Source organism: Dysidea avara, chromosome 7, assembly GCF_963678975.1.
Source record: "Dysidea avara chromosome 7, odDysAvar1.4, whole genome shotgun sequence".
In the NCBI taxonomy this organism is placed as follows: Eukaryota; Metazoa; Porifera; class Demospongiae; order Dictyoceratida; family Dysideidae; genus Dysidea; species Dysidea avara.
Genome location: NC_089278.1, coordinates 6304256 through 6321294, shown reverse-complemented (window position 1 = coordinate 6321294; position 17039 = coordinate 6304256). Strand labels below are relative to the sequence as shown.

The 17039-nt window shown below is 40.1% G+C and overlaps 6 protein-coding genes across 8 annotated transcripts; 3 read left to right on the top strand and 3 right to left on the bottom strand.

The window, feature by feature from the left end:
• Positions 1-5: 5 nt before the first annotated feature.
• Positions 6-3993, bottom strand: LOC136261887 (ciliogenesis and planar polarity effector 2-like). Its single transcript, XM_066055976.1, has 7 exons — positions 3624-3993; positions 3431-3573; positions 998-1025; positions 897-952; positions 705-849; positions 578-658; positions 6-264 (listed from the first exon to the last, which is right to left on the bottom strand). The coding sequence occupies exons 1-7, from the start codon at positions 3903-3905 to the stop codon at positions 211-213; spliced, it is 789 nt and encodes a 262-aa protein (XP_065912048.1). The 5' UTR covers positions 3906-3993; the 3' UTR covers positions 6-210.
• LOC136261896 (probable gluconokinase) lies at positions 3922-5687 on the top strand. Its single transcript, XM_066055985.1, has 4 exons — positions 3922-4025; positions 4075-4105; positions 4159-4289; positions 5349-5687. The coding sequence occupies exons 1-4, from the start codon at positions 3988-3990 to the stop codon at positions 5671-5673; spliced, it is 525 nt and encodes a 174-aa protein (XP_065912057.1). The 5' UTR covers positions 3922-3987; the 3' UTR covers positions 5674-5687.
• On the bottom strand, positions 5623-6526 carry LOC136261891 (uncharacterized). The gene is made up of 4 exons (XM_066055981.1): positions 6340-6526; positions 6167-6283; positions 5898-6113; positions 5623-5855 (listed from the first exon to the last, which is right to left on the bottom strand). Exons 1-4 carry the CDS (start codon positions 6463-6465, stop codon positions 5679-5681), a joined length of 636 nt encoding a protein of 211 aa, XP_065912053.1. The 5' UTR covers positions 6466-6526; the 3' UTR covers positions 5623-5678.
• On the top strand, positions 6456-9673 carry LOC136261883 (isocitrate dehydrogenase [NAD] subunit alpha, mitochondrial-like). Its single transcript, XM_066055972.1, has 10 exons — positions 6456-6616; positions 6709-6792; positions 6838-6952; positions 7005-7192; positions 7248-7381; positions 7430-7532; positions 7581-7645; positions 7695-7779; positions 8546-8698; positions 9495-9673. Exons 1-10 carry the CDS (start codon positions 6533-6535, stop codon positions 9567-9569), a joined length of 1086 nt encoding a protein of 361 aa, XP_065912044.1. The 5' UTR covers positions 6456-6532; the 3' UTR covers positions 9570-9673.
• LOC136261867 (recQ-like DNA helicase BLM) lies at positions 9530-14166 on the bottom strand. 3 transcript variants are annotated; one of them, XM_066055949.1, is made up of 10 exons: positions 14011-14166; positions 13784-13962; positions 12398-12548; positions 11545-12280; positions 11378-11491; positions 11237-11335; positions 11041-11189; positions 10855-10992; positions 10680-10809; positions 9530-10637 (listed from the first exon to the last, which is right to left on the bottom strand). In XM_066055949.1, exons 1-10 carry the CDS (start codon positions 14106-14108, stop codon positions 9666-9668), a joined length of 2766 nt encoding a protein of 921 aa, XP_065912021.1. In that variant the 5' UTR covers positions 14109-14166; the 3' UTR covers positions 9530-9665. The 3 variants fall into 3 exon arrangements, with proteins under 3 accessions (XP_065912021.1, XP_065912022.1, XP_065912023.1); XM_066055950.1 differs by having other exon boundaries at positions 12398-12533; XM_066055951.1 differs by lacking the exon at positions 14011-14166 and adding an exon at positions 13378-13542 and having other exon boundaries at positions 13784-13925.
• LOC136261879 (actin nucleation-promoting factor WASL-like) lies at positions 14137-17021 on the top strand. The gene is made up of 9 exons (XM_066055966.1): positions 14137-14364; positions 14421-14558; positions 14612-14704; positions 15015-15114; positions 15748-15976; positions 16023-16068; positions 16120-16704; positions 16751-16853; positions 16905-17021. The coding sequence occupies exons 1-9, from the start codon at positions 14272-14274 to the stop codon at positions 16958-16960; spliced, it is 1443 nt and encodes a 480-aa protein (XP_065912038.1). The 5' UTR covers positions 14137-14271; the 3' UTR covers positions 16961-17021.
• The last annotated feature ends 18 nt before the right edge of the window (positions 17022-17039 follow it).

Genomic DNA, 17039 nt, shown 5'->3' with positions numbered 1-17039 from the left:
TGTGCAATAAACTACAAAAATTTCAGTTCCTGAAACATAAAATACTAATTTAATTTTTGTTATGCAAGACTCAAATATGAGTGTAGTGCATATCAAGTTAACATACACTTAATAAATGAATGTAAGTTAGGAGAATTAACTGTTTCTTCAGACAGAGAGTTCCATAGTTGAATAACTGTGGGTAAGAAGGAGTGATAGTAGGTGTTTCTTTTAGCAGGAATAGTCATAAATCTCATTTGATGACCTCTTGTCCTGGTAAAGCTTCTATGAAGATAATTGGAAAAGTCAGCTGAAACAATATTGTTGATGATTTTGTAGAACATGATAATAGTAGACTTAGTTCTTCTGTGTTCAAGGGATTCCCATTCTAAGCAGTTGAGCATGTTATTTACACTAGAATATCTATAATATTGTGTGTGTGTGTGTATGTGGGGGGGGGGGGGGGGGGGGGGTGCGCTACAGGGGGTTACCTACTATATACCCTGCCACCTTGCTGAACCCCAGATCTGTACTGTATTATGATGAAATGATTGTCTTTGCGGTATACATTACATGGTTTGTACTGTTGTAGTCATACAATGTCTGAAGTTGCATGATCCTTGTAATAACGATGTTGCAGTATTCTCGTAATCAGTGTTTCCATAAATGGTCCGGTCTCCTACATGTTAAGTTATCACTCAGCTAGTAATAATAATGTCACCTACCAATAGTCCTATACGCCCATCAGGAAATTCTGAATCTTTCAGTCTTGGACTGTTGACATTTTGTGTCGGTAAGATGTTTACACCATGTTCGGTCACAAACTGTTGCATCTCAGAGTGAGATACCTCTCGTGATGCACAGTCAAACCTGTAGAGTGCTTGATACCATGACAACTGACATAGCTAGTTACCAACCTGGTTCCTACTGCCAACTTAACACCATCAAATTCGGCTGGTATTGTTCTTGTAATCTAAAGTATTTCAATGATCTGTCAGTAGTAGTAGTTATAACTAACCAAATGAGGAAGGTCTTCCCAACTGTGCCTGTAAGGAGGAGAAAGAATAAATTCAGACAACTTTAAGATGGGAAATGCTATGTACAATTTGTGTGTGTGGGATTTAGGCATCACAGTATTACATTCATAACATGCAGACTCAAAGTGTTATACATGGACAACTAGGTCAGTGGTGCTGCAAAAGATCAATACACTATAGTAGAACAGTCACAGATACATTCATTTCACTAGCCTACCATACTATTTCTTCTACAATGGTGGTACAATCAAGCTTATCCATGTGCCTAACAGAACTACCAAGGCACGTGCACACAGTAGATCCATAGTACGGAAAACACAGCACATTTCACCACTTTGATCAAGCAAAGTATGAAGTGGCTGAAGAGTGTAATGTGTGTGGATGGGCAGGACCTATTGTTGTTAAAAAGAAACACGAAGCCAAATATTCAACATGAAGCCAAATATTGAATTTTAAAAAGACAACAAAATCTATATTTTTGGTCAGATCAAACCTATCGTGCAGCTACAGGTATCTATTTGGTGTCTTAACACAAGGACTTCAAATAATCTAAATATGCTCCGAAAGAAAAAGTGTCGATACAGAATATTAATGCCTCGGTATGGTTTTGTTGTATGAAGAAGATGACAACCAGCATGACTGAAGATGAAACGAAAAACAAGATGCTAAGGACAAACACTCATTGGAGTCACCATAAGCACATAGTTAAGCATTGTGGCATAAAATGGTGGCAGTATGTTGTGTCATTTAGTCACTAGCCTTGTGACTGTGGTCAGGCAGGCATGCCCTTAACAGTCGAGCTGGGCTAATAATGATTGAGCAGAGACCACACCTTTTAAACTCAAATATGGTAACCACACCCCTTAATGATCTAATGACAATCAGATCATTCCCCTTATTGGGGGTAGCTGTGCTTATGATGGCATGGACATTGTGACCAAATCTCTCTCACTCAACAAAGCAGTCACCTGTGCTATATTCTAATAGAACAGTCATGTGTGCATATCATAGCTACGTATATGTTATAACAGAAAAGCTAAGCAAACTATTAATTTAAAATGGAAGTAGAGATCCAAACAATAAAAAGTAGTGAAACAAGATATATGAATGATGGTATTACATCTACTTTGGCATTGAACAAAATAATATTATTGTTATATATAGCATGCCAATGTTTCTCGCCATCATTCATATTATCTTGTTTCACTACTTTTTATTGCTTAGATCCCTAGTTATTATATTAGTGAGTATTCAGGCCATACCAATTCAATGTTACATTTCACAAACTTTTTTATTCTCTAATTCAAAAGGTCAGAAAATATGTCAGCTGCACTTGACAGCACCATATAACAGTAGAGTAGTACTGTATAATAGGGATCATTTTCACAAATATATTGACCAGTAACAATTCTCACAATACGTTAGTGGTGCTTTGGCAGTAAAAGTTAGGCATAAGCTCAAATGTACCTTCTGTACAACTCGAAATGCTTAGCTTTGAAATTCTAAATAAATTTTTATGCAGTCTCCGTTGAGTGCCTAACTTGCTACTGATGCCTTCAGACAGGCATAATTCAATAATGGCTAAGACTACACAAAGGGTAGTTACTTTCACTCTGATACACTTGTGACCAGGAGCAAGGATTTTGATTGGTGAAACTACTCTGATTACTTATTTCCATCTAAAGATCCTTTGATTCTTGATTGTCAACTCATATCTGAGTCACAAGTGTTTCAACAGACAGTACAGAAGTTACTACCTATTGCTACAGACTGAAAATGAAACCTCCTATTATTTGTAATGGCTACTTTATTTTTCAGTAATTGATTGATAGTTGGGGCATGCATTCAGACACAAACTTAACTTATAAGACTGGCACCATTCCTTGCAGTATGTGTGGCACAATAATGTAATCAAACAAGTACAAAGAAAAATTAGAAACAAGGAAGGTCACATCTACACTTGCAGATATACTAGTGGACAGTTCAGCCTATAGAAATTAAATAAATGTCCACTAGCATATCTGCACAGCAACAGTATAGTGACCTTAAAGGTGACCAACCTATGAGCATAGCTGGTTTTTTCCGTGCGTGCGTGGGTATGGAAAAAACCTGTCTAGTAACATTTGCCACTTTTACATCAACACTGCCAAACTTCTGGAAAAGTCAATCAATACAGTTGGCACATAAAATGACATGACACCACCACTTGGGATAGAACGAGTATTACTAAGGATGCACAACAATACTCTGCCTGGAAAACCACAATATTATGTTGCACCTGCAAACAAAATACTGGTGATTGTTACCAGACATTTTCCTCCACATCCATGCTCTCCTGGCTTGCAAGACTATACATGGTGTTGGGGCACCATCAGGGAAAGCCCCATCTTTCCAAAGCACTTAACTAAACACACCTGTCAGTGATTGAGAAGAAGAATAAGATGGCATCACAGCTCCTGACACATGCTGGCAAGATGTAGTCAAACTTGTGAAGGTAGCGTTCACCAGTTTCCCACATTTCCAGATCATACATCACCACCTCTTCAGTCTCCTTCAACTACCAACACCACACATAACATATCAGCAGCACCTTGTCATCACAATCACCTTGACTGGCCAGTAGACGTTAGTAGTGTGCACTCCTAACGTCTCCTCGTGATTGACGGGGACATCTCGTCCTGATAATCTCGCTACTGTGCTGGTCTTGCCAACTGCAGCTTTACCAACTAAAAACACTTTGTATTTTACTGATTTCAGTTCAGGGAGAGATGGATCGATGTTGGGCTTCTCTAAAATACCAAATGTTCTTCTCCTATTTCTTTTCAGCAAAGAATTAAAGTATGATCTGGACTCGGTAGACTCATACCAACCACTCACTATCGGGTTCATTGCTAGCGCAACATTTTAATCTACACAAAGTATTCTAATAGAGCACCCAACTACAGGCAGATACAACTGGACCACGTGACTCATGATAATAATTCTCTTTGGAGTGTGTGGATGTGGAAAGTTAGTTGATATCTGGTGTTCTGGTTACTAATGTCTGGTTCGTTTACAGGACAGCAACCGGCTTGTCGTTATCAAGTAAAGTAAGGTTACTGTTTTATTTTGTGTAATATCACGTGACCTCTAAACCTTTCAGCTACATTGGCGGTTTGAGGATGCAGATAAATATCACCCAGAGAGTAATATTAGTAAAATGGCTCGTGGAGAACCACTAACAGATGAGGATCGATGGCCTTGGTTGCGGTTACTGCACATAATGCTTGCGAAGTATGCATCAGCACATATAGAGGGCTGTAATGCGCCTATCAATGTAATGCCCAACTACTACTGATATGGGCTGAGGGTGGGGAAAGGTAGGGGAATTGATCGCTAAATTTCCCGACATAGTGGGGATTTGTCTTCATTAAAGAAATTCACTCAGACAGCAAAGGTATTGCTTTCAGTTTTGGAAGGAGTGTCTCGGGTGCTAGCTATTACGTTCATACTAGAATCCACTTGAACCAACTCATCATTAGACTAATGCCATACAACTATACAAATCCCCGGTATTCCGGGGATTTGCATCGCCAGTACTTCCCCGGTAGGTGGGGAATTGTAATTTTCAGTGATGCAAATCCCCACCTTTAGCCTGTATTAGTGGTAGTCAGGGATTACATTGATAGGTGCATATAAAGTGGCTCTCTATATTCTTATAAATAATGAACCATGTTACTGTATCTCAGTCTAGCCCTGTGACCACATAAAATTTTTTAATAACCAACAATAATATTGCCCAGGTCCCTAGTCTGTAATATTGATATCATACACAGTTGCTAGCAGTGATATCTACAGTGGAACCTGTATATTAAGGACACTTTAGAGCCAACCAAAAGTTATTTTCTTATATGCTAAGGGATTCTTTGAGACCATTACAAGCCAGATTTCACAGGTGTCCTCTTTTTTTTTTTAAGCATCCTGCGTAACAGGTTCCACTGTAGATACATTTCTGGCAGGGGGCATGCATTTGGAAAGTGGAAGTTTGTTCAACTTCTCCATTATGACATATGATTGTTCTATTAGAGTACATCAATCCCTGCTCAGTGGAAATGGGTGCTTCATGATGGGGCCTATATTACAATGGCACTTGCTTAGATTACAAGCTGTCTCAGGATCAAGTCCACTGTGAGATTTTTCTCTGCATTCAACAAAGTTTTAACTTAGACTCCATGACCCTGTTATATAGCCCTTCTTGCATTGCAGGTTCCCAGTGGGATAAACATAACAGCTATACATGTAAATACACTTGCTGAAACTGTTGGGGAGGATTTTTTAAAAATTCCTATCTAGATGGCATGGGGACAATCAGGATGGAATACTAGCTTGTTCTGCTCTGAAGAAGTCGTACAGGAGAGTACTACTTACTGGTAACCAGTCAGGAAATGGTAACAGCTTGGATCAACATTGCAAGTTAGTCTTCCTACATGGTTCAGCTGATGTGATAGCATCTCGACTTGATGCCAGAAGTGGACACTTTATGCCAACTTCACTGCTAGAGTCGCAGCTCACAGTTCTAGAACTGCCTGACAAAGAAGAAAATGTTCTTCAATGTGACATTACTGAATCAACTGACCAAATTGTAATTCACATTATTAACAGTTTAAACCTAACATAGGTGGATCAGTAAAATGTTTCATCCTCCTCATTATAGTGTATTAGTTCAGGGTCAATGTGTAAGTGATGTAGCATTTCTCCCATACTGGGTGGAGGTACCCCCTGAACTTTCTCTAGCAACTGCTCAGCTGCTTGCTGGCTAACCGTCCTCCATTTTTTTATGAGCCTATCCAGTTCTCCTGACTAGTAGTAAAGTGAATATACACAATTATGATGAACACTCACCTTTTCTGTCTCATCAGCGTTCTTCAACTGCTGTAACATCACTTCTTGTTCTTTGATTTTTTCCTGTAACTGTCTCCTCTCCAGTAGAAGACTTCTGCTGCTGCTACTGGCACCAGCTGACTTTATTTCATCATCTTGCAGACAAATCTTTTTTGCTGAAGGAACTACTGGTGATACAAATGGTCGTCTGATACCTTTACGCTCTCCACTCACTCGCTACAATGTCATGTTACAACTAGTTTACATATACATGCTGGTAGTCAGCTCACTCGAGTAGGTGTAGCTTTTTGTGTAGTAGCAAATTCAGATGTAAGCCAGTACACTGATTTAGTACTAAACAACTTATTTCCCAATTTTCCTAGCGGCACAAGGTTATCTAACGAAGTCTGTACATTCAGTGATAGACCAGCTGGAACAAATGTAATCACGTGCATGTGCTCACCTGTAAAGTCGCTTCTTCCAACGTTTTATCATTCAACCCTTCAAGGATTTCTTCGTACGTTTTCACTGCATCATCTCCGTTGCCGAAAAGCTTCAAAATGTCTTCTTGAATTCTGTTCTCTACCATTAAAGTGTGCACAGATTTATTAGAGTATTTGGTCTATATAATGCCTACCTAAGTGATTGGCGGCGATATGAACGTACTGGGGAGGTATACGAGGTTGCTTGGTAATTTGAGGAGCTTTTCTGCTCCTAAAAGGCAGCACTTGTCAACAACAGTAAGTATAATTCTCTAACTAGTGACCTGAATTATTCTGTAGTCTGTATCAATATTTTGTTAATATAATCTCGTAAACACTTGCACTTTCAGACCCAAACAGTTACTCTTATTGAGGGAGATGGCATAGGTCCAGAAATATCTGCTGCTGTACAAGATATTTTTGCTGCTGCCAAGGTGCGTCTGCTATCAAGTTTCATGGTTTAATAGATGGTGGTGCAGGTACCGGTGGCATGGGAGAAGGTGAACGTCAAGCCAATTGTGTTACCTGATGGTCATACAACTGTACCTGATGAGTGTATCCAGTCAATGAAGAGGAACAAGATTGGACTAAAAGGTTACCACATGTTAATTATGTATATACACAACTCTGACTATTGTGTGTACAGGACCCTTAGAGACACAAATTGGTAAAGGTGCTGTATCGTTGAATCTTACTCTGAGAAGAACATTTAATTTATTTGCAAACTTGAGGCCATGTCGATCAATTGAAGGATATCAGACAGCTTATTCTGATGTGGACCTGGTCACAATTAGGGAGAACACTGAAGGTGAATATTCTGGAATCGAACATGAGGTTTGATAGCAGAACATATCAGAGCTACTGCCTTTATAAATAATAATAATAATAGGTAGTGGATGGAGTAGTGCAGAGTATCAAACTAATCACACGTGAAGCCTCACAACGAGTAGCAGAATTTGCCTTCCAATATGCTCGTAACAATAACAGGAAAACAGTTACTGCAGTACATAAGGCCAACATAATGTAAGCTACCTTAGCTTGAAATGTTAGAACCTTCTTTCACATGTATAGGCGCATGACAGATGGTTTGTTTTTGTCTTGTTGTCGGGATATGGCAGAGAAGTACTCTGACGTTGAATACCATGAAATGTTTCTGGATACATGTTGCTTAAATGTAATGTAGTTTCATCTTGTCATTGTTAACATTGTACCTTGTCCTTAGTTGGTTCAAGACCCAACTCAACTGGATGTGCTGGTGATGCCCAACCTGTATGGTGACATCTTAAGGTGACTACACTAACTACATGTAATAATACTATTGTATTGCTGATGATAGTGATCTGTGTGCTGGTCTGGTTGGAGGGCTAGGGGTGACACCTAGTGGTAATATTGGCTTTGATGGAGTTGCTCTTTTTGAGGCGGTAAGGAATATGTATAAGTGTATCCTCAGTTATTCAAATAATTGGGGACTGTCTATAATGCTGTATCTCAATATTTCTAAGGTTGGAAATCAATAAGAGAACATTCTTGAGATGCTCTAATAAAACATTCAATTACCATAATAAAGCAATCATTTGGATAAGTTTTACCAAAAGTTCATAATACATGTACTGAGGAGAGTGTCCTACTCTCATATACCCCTGTAGAAGGGCGTATCATGAAGTTATGATGTAGCACTTCTGAGTTTGCCCGTTTTTCTTTGTATAATTAATGATGTCATTAGTTGAACATGGTATCGATTGAACGCGTACCTAACAACGTCGCTAGCAACCAAATTAACTCCAGCTCTAAGCGTTTCTCACCGAACTACAATCGTTCCTTCATGGGTTAAGACCACTTCGTAGGCGTTTCTTACTAGGCCATTTGCGAATACAGCTATCCTGAGCATCGCGAGTGTGAAATGGTGCTAACAATTCTTGCACTTTTGTGGCTCCCCATATGTCACTAACCACAGCATCTTGTTGTTACGTCATAACTTTCACGATACGCCCTTCTACAGGGGTATATGAGAGTAGGATACTCTCCTCAGTATATATATTATGAACTCTTGGTTTTACTTTGAAGGGTTAAATATTTGATTGCCCTACAGGATAGTACACACATATAGGTATTTTCCTTTAAATCGAATACTGCATTGTGCCTACAGAAATTGAAAGCTGACTAATGGCACACACATGTACACCACAGGTCCATGGCACAGCTCCAGACATAGCTGGACAAGATAAAGCTAACCCAACAGCACTACTACTCAGTGCTATCATGATGTTGCGTCATATCGACCTACAAGAACATGCCAGCAGAATTGAAGATGCAGTGTTTAAAACTATCCGTGAAGAAAAGGTATTTCACTACACACACACTCAATATCAGTTCATGTTAGGATATACCAATTTTTACCCTCTAGTAGTGATCCAGGAGGTCTTTATTAAATCATTAAGTGGGTCCTCCATTATTTGAACACCTATGGTGTTCAGATAAGTGAATCCCATTAATTTATAGAGTTCTGCTTAACTACTCTAATAGAACAGTCATTTGTATTGTTCAGATAAGGCCATGCCTATTTGAAAAGTTATTACTCAGACTTTTTATTACAACAAAATGGGTTGGTTGGTAGGCAAGGAAAAAAAGTACAGCTAAACTTATGATTTCTGGTCACAAACCATATTAAAACAGATCAGTAGGTCATATTTAAAAAAACATTATACTGCACTGTCTGCTAGTTAAAAGCCACAGCACTATAGAAACAGATATAGGTAGTAGCTAATGAGCTATAGATGTCAATGAAGTTTTGGTAGCTATATCGTGGAGGGTACTGGTTTTAAGGGTTCACCTCTATTATGTTGAGATCAAAAATTTCAATGACTGTTCTATTAGAGTATTTTTGCAAATTAATTTCTAAGCATTCATAAGGTCAGTCAACAACTTTCAAAATTAATAGGTATGGCCTAGTACCTACTGTATACAAAACTGCTGTATTAGTTATCTTACTCAATCTTCAGAGGCTAAGCCCCCTTTGATTTACCTAGTCACTTTGCTATACCTTTTGAAAGGAATCATTTAGCTGACCCATCACATCAACGAACAAACAAGGTTCTTCAACTAACAAAATCAACAGTCACATTGTTGTCTTGAACAGGTCATCACTGGAGACTTAAAAGGAACTGCCAAGTGTTCAGAATATACACAAGAAATCATCAACAACCTCAACTGACATTGTATATATACCACTAACTATACTGTCATTTTGTAAATAATAAATGTATTCACATGGAATTGATCATTACTTAATTATAATGTCCACCAACTACTAGGTGACCTTGAATGGTATTAGGTGTAGTTTCTTACTACTGCTAGGCTGCTCAAAGTCATCTTCATTATTAGCAGTAGCCAGAGGTTGACCAGATGAACTCGAAGAGCTCCTCTTATTAGTAGTACCTGTCCAATATGGTGACTTGTTCTCCTTCACTGATTTCTTCTTGGTCTGACCACCTGAAGATCTCTTCTTCTTACTGCTGTCACCAGCGGTGGTTGGTTTTTTGTTATTCTTCTTAGTGAGGAGTGTGATCTTATTATTGGTCCTGCCTAAATTAACTGCCTCTCTTCCAACCTTAATGTAAGACACCACTGTGTCATGGCTGCCTGTATGAAGGCTCTCCTCCAAGTAACCAGATGTGATCAGTAGATGGAGCAATCGTTCCAAGTCAGTTCTTGACATGTTGGCTCCCTTACCAAACATTGGCAGTGACTGGTGGCCTGATGATACTACCTTATTACTGGAGGAACCCCTGAACACATCAAGGTAGTGAAGTAGAGTAAACTGATTGTCTTTGCTCCTGCACACCTGCCTGATACTGTCCACGATCAAGCTGGCCTTCTCTGTCACATCCTCAGTTTCATATGGTGCAGACTGTGCACAGTTGTCACATACACTCCTCATGTCTTCCTTACACATTGCAGGATCAAATTCCTCAGCAAAATAGTGCAGTAATTGTGCCCGCCTACAATCAGAGTGGTTCTCACAATATTGTACTACATGATGGACATTTTCAATGTGTACTCTCTGCTGTTCATAAGTCCCCTCATTTCTAATCATTCTCTTGATCCTGCTGACATCACCATAATGGTAATACAACATACAAGTAGCAGGGTGGCCATCTCGGCCTGCACGACCAGACTCCTGATAATAACCCTCCACTGACTTTGGTAAGGCATGATGGAATACAAATCTGACATCAGGCTTGTCTATTCCCATACCAAATGCAATCGTTGCACATATCACCTGAAGAATATTTAATTGAAGTTGCTAGACAACATCTCTCACCTTGCATCTTCTCTCCCTCACCCACCGTTCTTGTACTACCACTCTGTCCATGTCCTTTAGCCCAGCATGGTAGGGCAACGAACTAATATTAGCCTTGTTGAGTTCTTGACTAACTGACTCACAGTCCTTCCTGTAAACTTTATTCACTGACACTGTTTTGAACATGTTAACTTACCGAGACAAGCAGTAAATAATTCCTGACTGTCCAGCAAACTGACTATTGATTAGATCGATCATGTCTTGAACAATATTCTTGGGCCGCTTTATTGCAACAATGTACTTGAGATTCGGGCGATTAAAACTCTGTACAAACCTGTAACAGTTACTATCAAACAATAGCAAGTGTCAGACATCCACAGACCACTTGGGTTGTCTCAACCTCAGTTGGTTGAGGATGTCCTTCCTGACACGAGGAGTGGCTGTAGCTGTAAGAGCCATTATTGGGACTGAGTTAAACCGGTCTCTTAGCTGGCTAAGCTTCTTGTAATCTGGACGAAAGTCATGACCCCACTAAAACAGTTTCACCACAATAGATCAGATAAATACTGATAACTTACAGAACTGATGCAGTGGGCCTCATCAATCACAAACCTCTCCAGCACCTTACGTTGATGTAAACTGTCTAAGGCTTTCATCAGTTTGTTGCTGGCACTCAACTATAACGCACATGGTTAACAACCCTATTTACTCTTAACTACCTTTTCTGGTGTCACATAGAGTAACTTCACTTCTGGGGTTTTCTGTGCCAGTGCCAAATATATTGCTGTCTCTAGTTGGCTATCTACTTCACCAGACAAATGTGCAGCATTCACCTGCAACAGCAGTAACACAAAGTATTGTAGTGTTCAAACACCAGACCACTTACTCCCAGATTGACTGCCAACTTTTGGACCTGATCTTGGATCAGAGAGCGTAGTGGAGACACCACAATGGTCACTCCAACACTGACAACAGCTGGAAGCTGGTAACACAAACTCTTCCCACTACCAGTTGGCATTAATATAAAACAATCATGGCCCAGCATGGCAGCGTTCATAGCTTCCCTCTGATTACAGCGGAAGTGCTGCAAGCCAAATTGCCGCAGTGCATTACTTAATTTCTCAGAATGAGCATACATTGCACTGAATTGTGTAGTGTCACACTGCACTCCTCTGAGATTATTGGAAACAGTTGCTAAAGTCCTTGAGCCAGCACTTGCTCTTCCTTGTACACTACTAGTAGTAGCCCTTGATGTGATAGTAACACTGGAGGATTGAACTGATTGACAAGCCATTTCCCAGTCATCATCGTCCCAGTTATCATCATCCCAATCATCATCATTGTTAGTCACAAAATCTGACACAACAGGAAATGGGGTAGCGGGGGACAGTTCTGGTGATGCAGATGATAGAGTGATGGCTGGACTAACAGTGGGTGGAGATGGAGAGAAAGTAGATGGGGTTGGAGTAACAGTGCGCAGTGCTGGAGTAGTAACAGTGGGCGGAGCTGGAGTAACACTCAGTGGGGCTGGAGGAAGGGATGGACTAATAGTAAGTGTGGATGGAGTAGCAGCTGGTTGTAATGCTGATGGTGATGTCACTAATGATTGTTCAATTTCTCTCCTGTAAAAATGAAATGTCATTCACACACAGTTTGCCCCACTTAGTGGTACTTATCCACTCTACTATCATACATGTACAATAGTGCAACTATTTACTGTTGCTACTCTCAATGCTAACTTTTGTTGTAATAAAGTTTTCAATGTTACATGACTATCAGCCAATCCTTCTTGCTCTACCACATCACAAATCTTCTTCATCACATCCATCAAGTCACTTTCTGTATAGCTGTTCCCACTTGTAGTATCAACACTAGCTGCAGGGAAGGATGCTAGTAAGAAATGACAAGGAGATAAGGTATGGAGTGGTGCACCAACAATTGTGACCTAATTTTGGGAAGACTGTTTGATGTGTGTAGATTGTAAGATATGCAAAATTTAAAATTTCAATCCAGTATAGCTTAGCAAGGGGATTTGTAACTTGTGGAAGTTGTCTCCAGGGGTGGGGAATTTGTCATTTAGGTTTTGCAAATCCACACCCCTGCCTAACCTGGGTGAGGCGTGACATTGATGGGTGCATTAATGAAAGTGTTATTTTGTCTTTGATATAATTTTTTGATTTTCAAAAATGGAAACTGTAGAAACCTTTGCATGACATAAGATGTGTTTTCTTGTCAGCTAGACAAAATTTGTGTTCCTACAGACCATATGCATGTTCTGTTTATTGAATGAAAAAAAAATCAATTTGCATTGATTAATCAACAGTAAATGACTATCGTAAATCCCATACAAAAGTACAGGTGCTCAGGCTATAACTCACCACTAGCACTATGGACATGGTTCCTCTTTCTAGTTACTCTGCTATACAAGTAGAGAAATCCATTGCTCCAGATGAAGCACTAGTAACTTCTATTTCCTCAGTCACTGAAATTTGTATGCATACCACATTGCATTTGGTCACCGTCGTGACGTGTTACAAAATCACGAGTCATTAGAATATTACGGCAGTGCATATGGTCTACTACAACAGTGGGTAACTAGGAAAGCATATTTTGTGAAGTGCTTGGTTACGCAAACATTTTCAGACTTATGAAATTTAAGTGGCCTAGCACAAATTTAAGTATATTGTATTACTTGATTAAACACCGCGGTGTATATTACCTTAGTTCATAAAATCAATGCGGCAACTATCCACCAGCCACTTGATGCTTGAAAACGATGTTGAAGTTCTTATTTTCAAAATCAATCACTCAAGTGTGGTATTTAACCAAGTATATGCAGTACATGCATAACTTTGGACTTGTAGCAAACATCTTACAACACTCTCTGCACATTGGATAAATAAAACAATTATGAGATAACTAGTTTTTACCATTAACAGAACTTTTAAAAGCATCAATCTTATCAACACAGTATGAATATTTAATGCTTCAAACAGGCCCCACTCAACACTTTGAAAACTTGAGCTTGCATCACACTTTTTGTTATGTATATGCATACATTATTTAATGATTTCTGGTTGCATTTACAGCTAAGAATCCTTCCATAACATTTTAAAACTGCTTACTCTTCTCGTGACTTGCTACTGCAATAGTGTGCACAGATTGTGGCTTAACAACAGCTACCGACTTGGTAACGCTGTGCTTCACTACACTAGTCTGGTGTACAGTGGCATTGTCCGGTGGAGTAACAGTTCCCTCAAAACTCAGTGGCCTCAACATGGACTTTTTTCGAAACTGGAACGACCTTTATCATATTAAATATCAACTTGTACTAACTGGGCACCACTCTCACTTTGTTCCAGAGGACTGATTTGACAGGAGGCCACTGGAATTAGAAGAACCTCGATGTTTTTTTAGCTGCTCCTCTAGATTGTTGTGAGGGGAATACATCTTGAACTACCCGCCAGTTTCATATCATGGCACGTGACGATTACACGGCATGCTATTAATAGCACAAAGAATTGCTATCATAGATTTATAGATCTATGCTTAGACAGTGACGAGTAGTTCAAATTGATCAAGGCCTTTATCACATTATTCAGTTGGGATAATCATGAGTCAACCACCTCCGCAGAACGAGCCGTCTTCATTACTGACAGATGAAGAAAACGAGCTGGTGTTTAATGCCTTGGGACACAGGCGTCAGGTGAGGAAGACTGTTGACTTGCATCGTCATGTAATGGCTCGTTATTGTTATCACAGACGAAGGCCACAGCAGTTGTGCAGATGTATCACGCTCATCCTGACCCACAAAGATGGGTTAAGTATAAAACTGGCGTGGCTTGCTTTGTAAAGGACAACTTGAGAAAGTCGTATTATGTCCGCTTACTGGAGTTGAATGTAAACTAACAACCTGATGGGTGATGTCACTATAATATGGTGTTATTATGTAGGCCAACAAATTTACAATAGTTTGGGAACAGGAGCTCTACAACCAGTTCACTTATTCCAAGAGTCTACCACGTTTCCATTATTTTCCTGGAGATGTGAGATTATGTGTTGTTTGTAAGTGACAGTTCTGGTTTATTTTTATCACTATCCAACTCGCAGCTGTATAAGCTTTACTGACCCGTACTTTAGCGTTACAGTGGAGCCTCACTATAATAGACACTTGGGACCAAGAATTTTGTTGCTGTAATAAGGAAGTTTTCCTCATTCAGAGGTAAAAACTAAAATATATTGACCAGACCTGTTGGGACCAAAATCCTAGTATGTCCTTAATTCAGGGAGTGTTAGAGAGTATTGATTTACTGTACACTTAGTGGTGTATGTTAGCTTTAACTTGTTTTCTTACAGAAATTTATGGTGGGCCTGAACTTCTCCAGTGAACGGGAGGCAGACAAGTTCATCAGTGCTATGGATACAAAGATCAAAGACCGTCAGCATAGAAAACAAAGTGAGACAATCATTACTACTATATATGTGACCGGATCTGCGAAAACAGGACATTTTTCAAATTCCTGTTTATTAAATATTTATAATCTACTTAGCCAAGTGTACCCATTGGCAAAGTTTCAGCTTCATATGCCACTAACTTTGGGAGTTACAGCCCTACAAAGTAGCAACAACAGAAAAATCGATTTGTACAGCAGGTATAGGGAAAATAAATTACAGGCGCTTACAAAAACAGTTGTAACTTACCAACGGATTGAGGTACTGAGCTAACATTTTCACCATCGTGTTCGCCATGAACAGGGGAATCAATTACTGGGTAAGTTTTTCCCTTACTCGTGCTTCTTCCCTATCGCGTACGATTGCTTCGACATGACGTAAACAACTTATGTATCCTTGGGTCTACTGCAACGAGACAATGAGTTTCGAACTCCTCTTGAGCAGGCGAATAAGATGGTATCCAGGTTTGTATTGTTAGTCCCTTCCTTCACTAAGAAAGAGACGTTCAAAAAATTTACGAAATTTTTTCAATATTGCTTTATACTGTAAATTTTGGCTTGTGCGATTATGTCCTGTTTTCGCAAATCCGGTCACATATATAGTTAGTGTGTACTATATTGCTGTTTTTTGTGTCTAGCTCTCAAACAGAAGAGGGATACAACGACTGGTAGGACAGCTTCACCTAGTGCTCCTCCAGTGCCATCTAGTAATGTGTCAATGAACTCACCATCTCATGTTCCCCCACCTCCGCCACGATCTGCACCAATGTCCACCATCCCAGAGCCATCCCACACTCCTTCTAACAAGGGACCAAAAAAGAAGAGAAAAATCAACAAATCTGATATTAGTGGTCCAAGTAATTTTCAGTAAGTAATTGTTGTTAGTCCATATCACTAGTCTGGTGTTGTGTAGACACTTGGCCCACGTTGGCTGGGATCCCAACACTGGTGCCTTTGATGTAAGTTGTTGCCTTTAGTTGTTACTGTGTGTTATGTGAAGTGTACAACAGAGTAGCAACATCGATACTAACTGGAAGAAGTTGCTGGATACTGTTGGAGTCAGTGACAAGGATTTAAAGGATGAGAACACTGCAAAGTTCATTTATGACTTTGTAGAGAAGCATGGAGGGATAGAGGAAGCCAATCGACAGTTAGAAGCCAGCAAGCAGACCAAAGCCCCACCCCTTCCAACACATGGACATGGTCGTCGTGGTGGTCAAGCTCCACCTCCTCCTCCACCACACAGTAGCCGAGGGCCACCACCTCCTCCAAACAGAAATGCCCCTCCCCCACCGCCGCCTTCACATCATGGGCATGCCCCACCCCCTCCCCCATCACGATCAGCTCCACCCCCTCCTCCATCACGTCATGGTGGTGGTAATGTTCCAGCCCCACCTCCTCCTCCTCCAGTCAATGTACCTGCTCCACCCCCTCCACCTCCTGTTTTTAGTGGTGGGGAAGGGCCCCCCTCTGTTTCTAGTGGGGGACCACCTCCTCCACCCCCTCAGTCCAACAAGGCCTCTAACTTGCCTGCGGTTAGTAATGCTAGAGCTAACTTGATGGAGAGTATTAGAGCTGGCAAAACTCTTCACAAGGTAACCTTTAATGTGGTCAAGAAGTGTGTCGTTAAATATTATGTAGGTAGAGGAGCAGGAACAAGCACCAACAGAGAAGAAAGATGATGGGATTGCTGGAGCTTTAGCTAGGGCTTTAGCATCTAGAAAAGATGCTATTGCTGATACAGGTATTATTACGTTGTGCTATAATATTATGTTGTACTTGTTCTTGTTAACAGATTCATCTTCCTCGGATGCTGAATACGAGGAGGAAGATGACGAGTGGTCTGACTAACGTTATTTGTTAACTTGATATATATTTGTCTTGATATCATTACCAGAAGCATATAATACAACTCTTGTCTCACAGTAAT

Coding starts and splice junctions, on each gene's coding strand:
- LOC136261883 (XM_066055972.1), top strand. CDS start 6,533: ATGAACGTACTGGGGAGGTATACGAGGTTGCTTGGTAATTTGAGGAGC. Junction 6,617..6,708: donor GGCAGCACTTGTCAACAACA/GTAAGTATAATT, acceptor TTGCACTTTCAG/ACCCAAACAGTTACTCTTAT. Junction 7,193..7,247: donor ATTCTGGAATCGAACATGAG/GTTTGATAGCAG, acceptor TAATAATAATAG/GTAGTGGATGGAGTAGTGCA.
- LOC136261896 (XM_066055985.1), top strand. CDS start 3,988: ATGATAATAATTCTCTTTGGAGTGTGTGGATGTGGAAA. Junction 4,106..4,158: donor GCTTGTCGTTATCAAGTAAA/GTAAGGTTACTG, acceptor TAAACCTTTCAG/CTACATTGGCGGTTTGAGGA. Junction 4,290..5,348: donor CTGCACATAATGCTTGCGAA/GTATGCATCAGC, acceptor ATTCCTATCTAG/ATGGCATGGGGACAATCAGG.
- LOC136261867 (XM_066055949.1), bottom strand. CDS start 14,108: ATGTATTCCCCTCACAACAATCTAGAGGAGCAGCTAAAAAAACATCGA. Junction 11,492..11,544: donor AGTTGGCAGTCAATCTGGGA/GTAAGTGGTCTG, acceptor CTGCTGTTGCAG/GTGAATGCTGCACATTTGTC. Junction 10,638..10,679: donor TGAGGGAGAGAAGATGCAAG/GTGAGAGATGTT, acceptor AATATTCTTCAG/GTGATATGTGCAACGATTGC.
- LOC136261887 (XM_066055976.1), bottom strand. CDS start 3,905: ATGAACCCGATAGTGAGTGGTTGGTATGAGTCTACCGAGTCCAGATCA. Junction 1,026..3,430: donor TTCTTCTCAATCACTGACAG/GTGTGTTTAGTT, acceptor TCCTCCTTACAG/GCACAGTTGGGAAGACCTTC. Junction 850..896: donor AAGTTGGCAGTAGGAACCAG/GTTGGTAACTAG, acceptor AGCACTCTACAG/GTTTGACTGTGCATCACGAG.
- LOC136261891 (XM_066055981.1), bottom strand. CDS start 6,465: ATGGTAGAGAACAGAATTCAAGAAGACATTTTGAAGCTTTTCGGCAAC. Junction 6,284..6,339: donor TGGAAGAAGCGACTTTACAG/GTGAGCACATGC, acceptor CTGAATGTACAG/ACTTCGTTAGATAACCTTGT. Junction 6,114..6,166: donor AAAAAGCTACACCTACTCGA/GTGAGCTGACTA, acceptor ATGACATTGTAG/CGAGTGAGTGGAGAGCGTAA.
- LOC136261879 (XM_066055966.1), top strand. CDS start 14,272: ATGAGTCAACCACCTCCGCAGAACGAGCCGTCTTCATTACTGACAGAT. Junction 14,365..14,420: donor CCTTGGGACACAGGCGTCAG/GTGAGGAAGACT, acceptor TTGTTATCACAG/ACGAAGGCCACAGCAGTTGT. Junction 16,705..16,750: donor CTGGCAAAACTCTTCACAAG/GTAACCTTTAAT, acceptor AATATTATGTAG/GTAGAGGAGCAGGAACAAGC.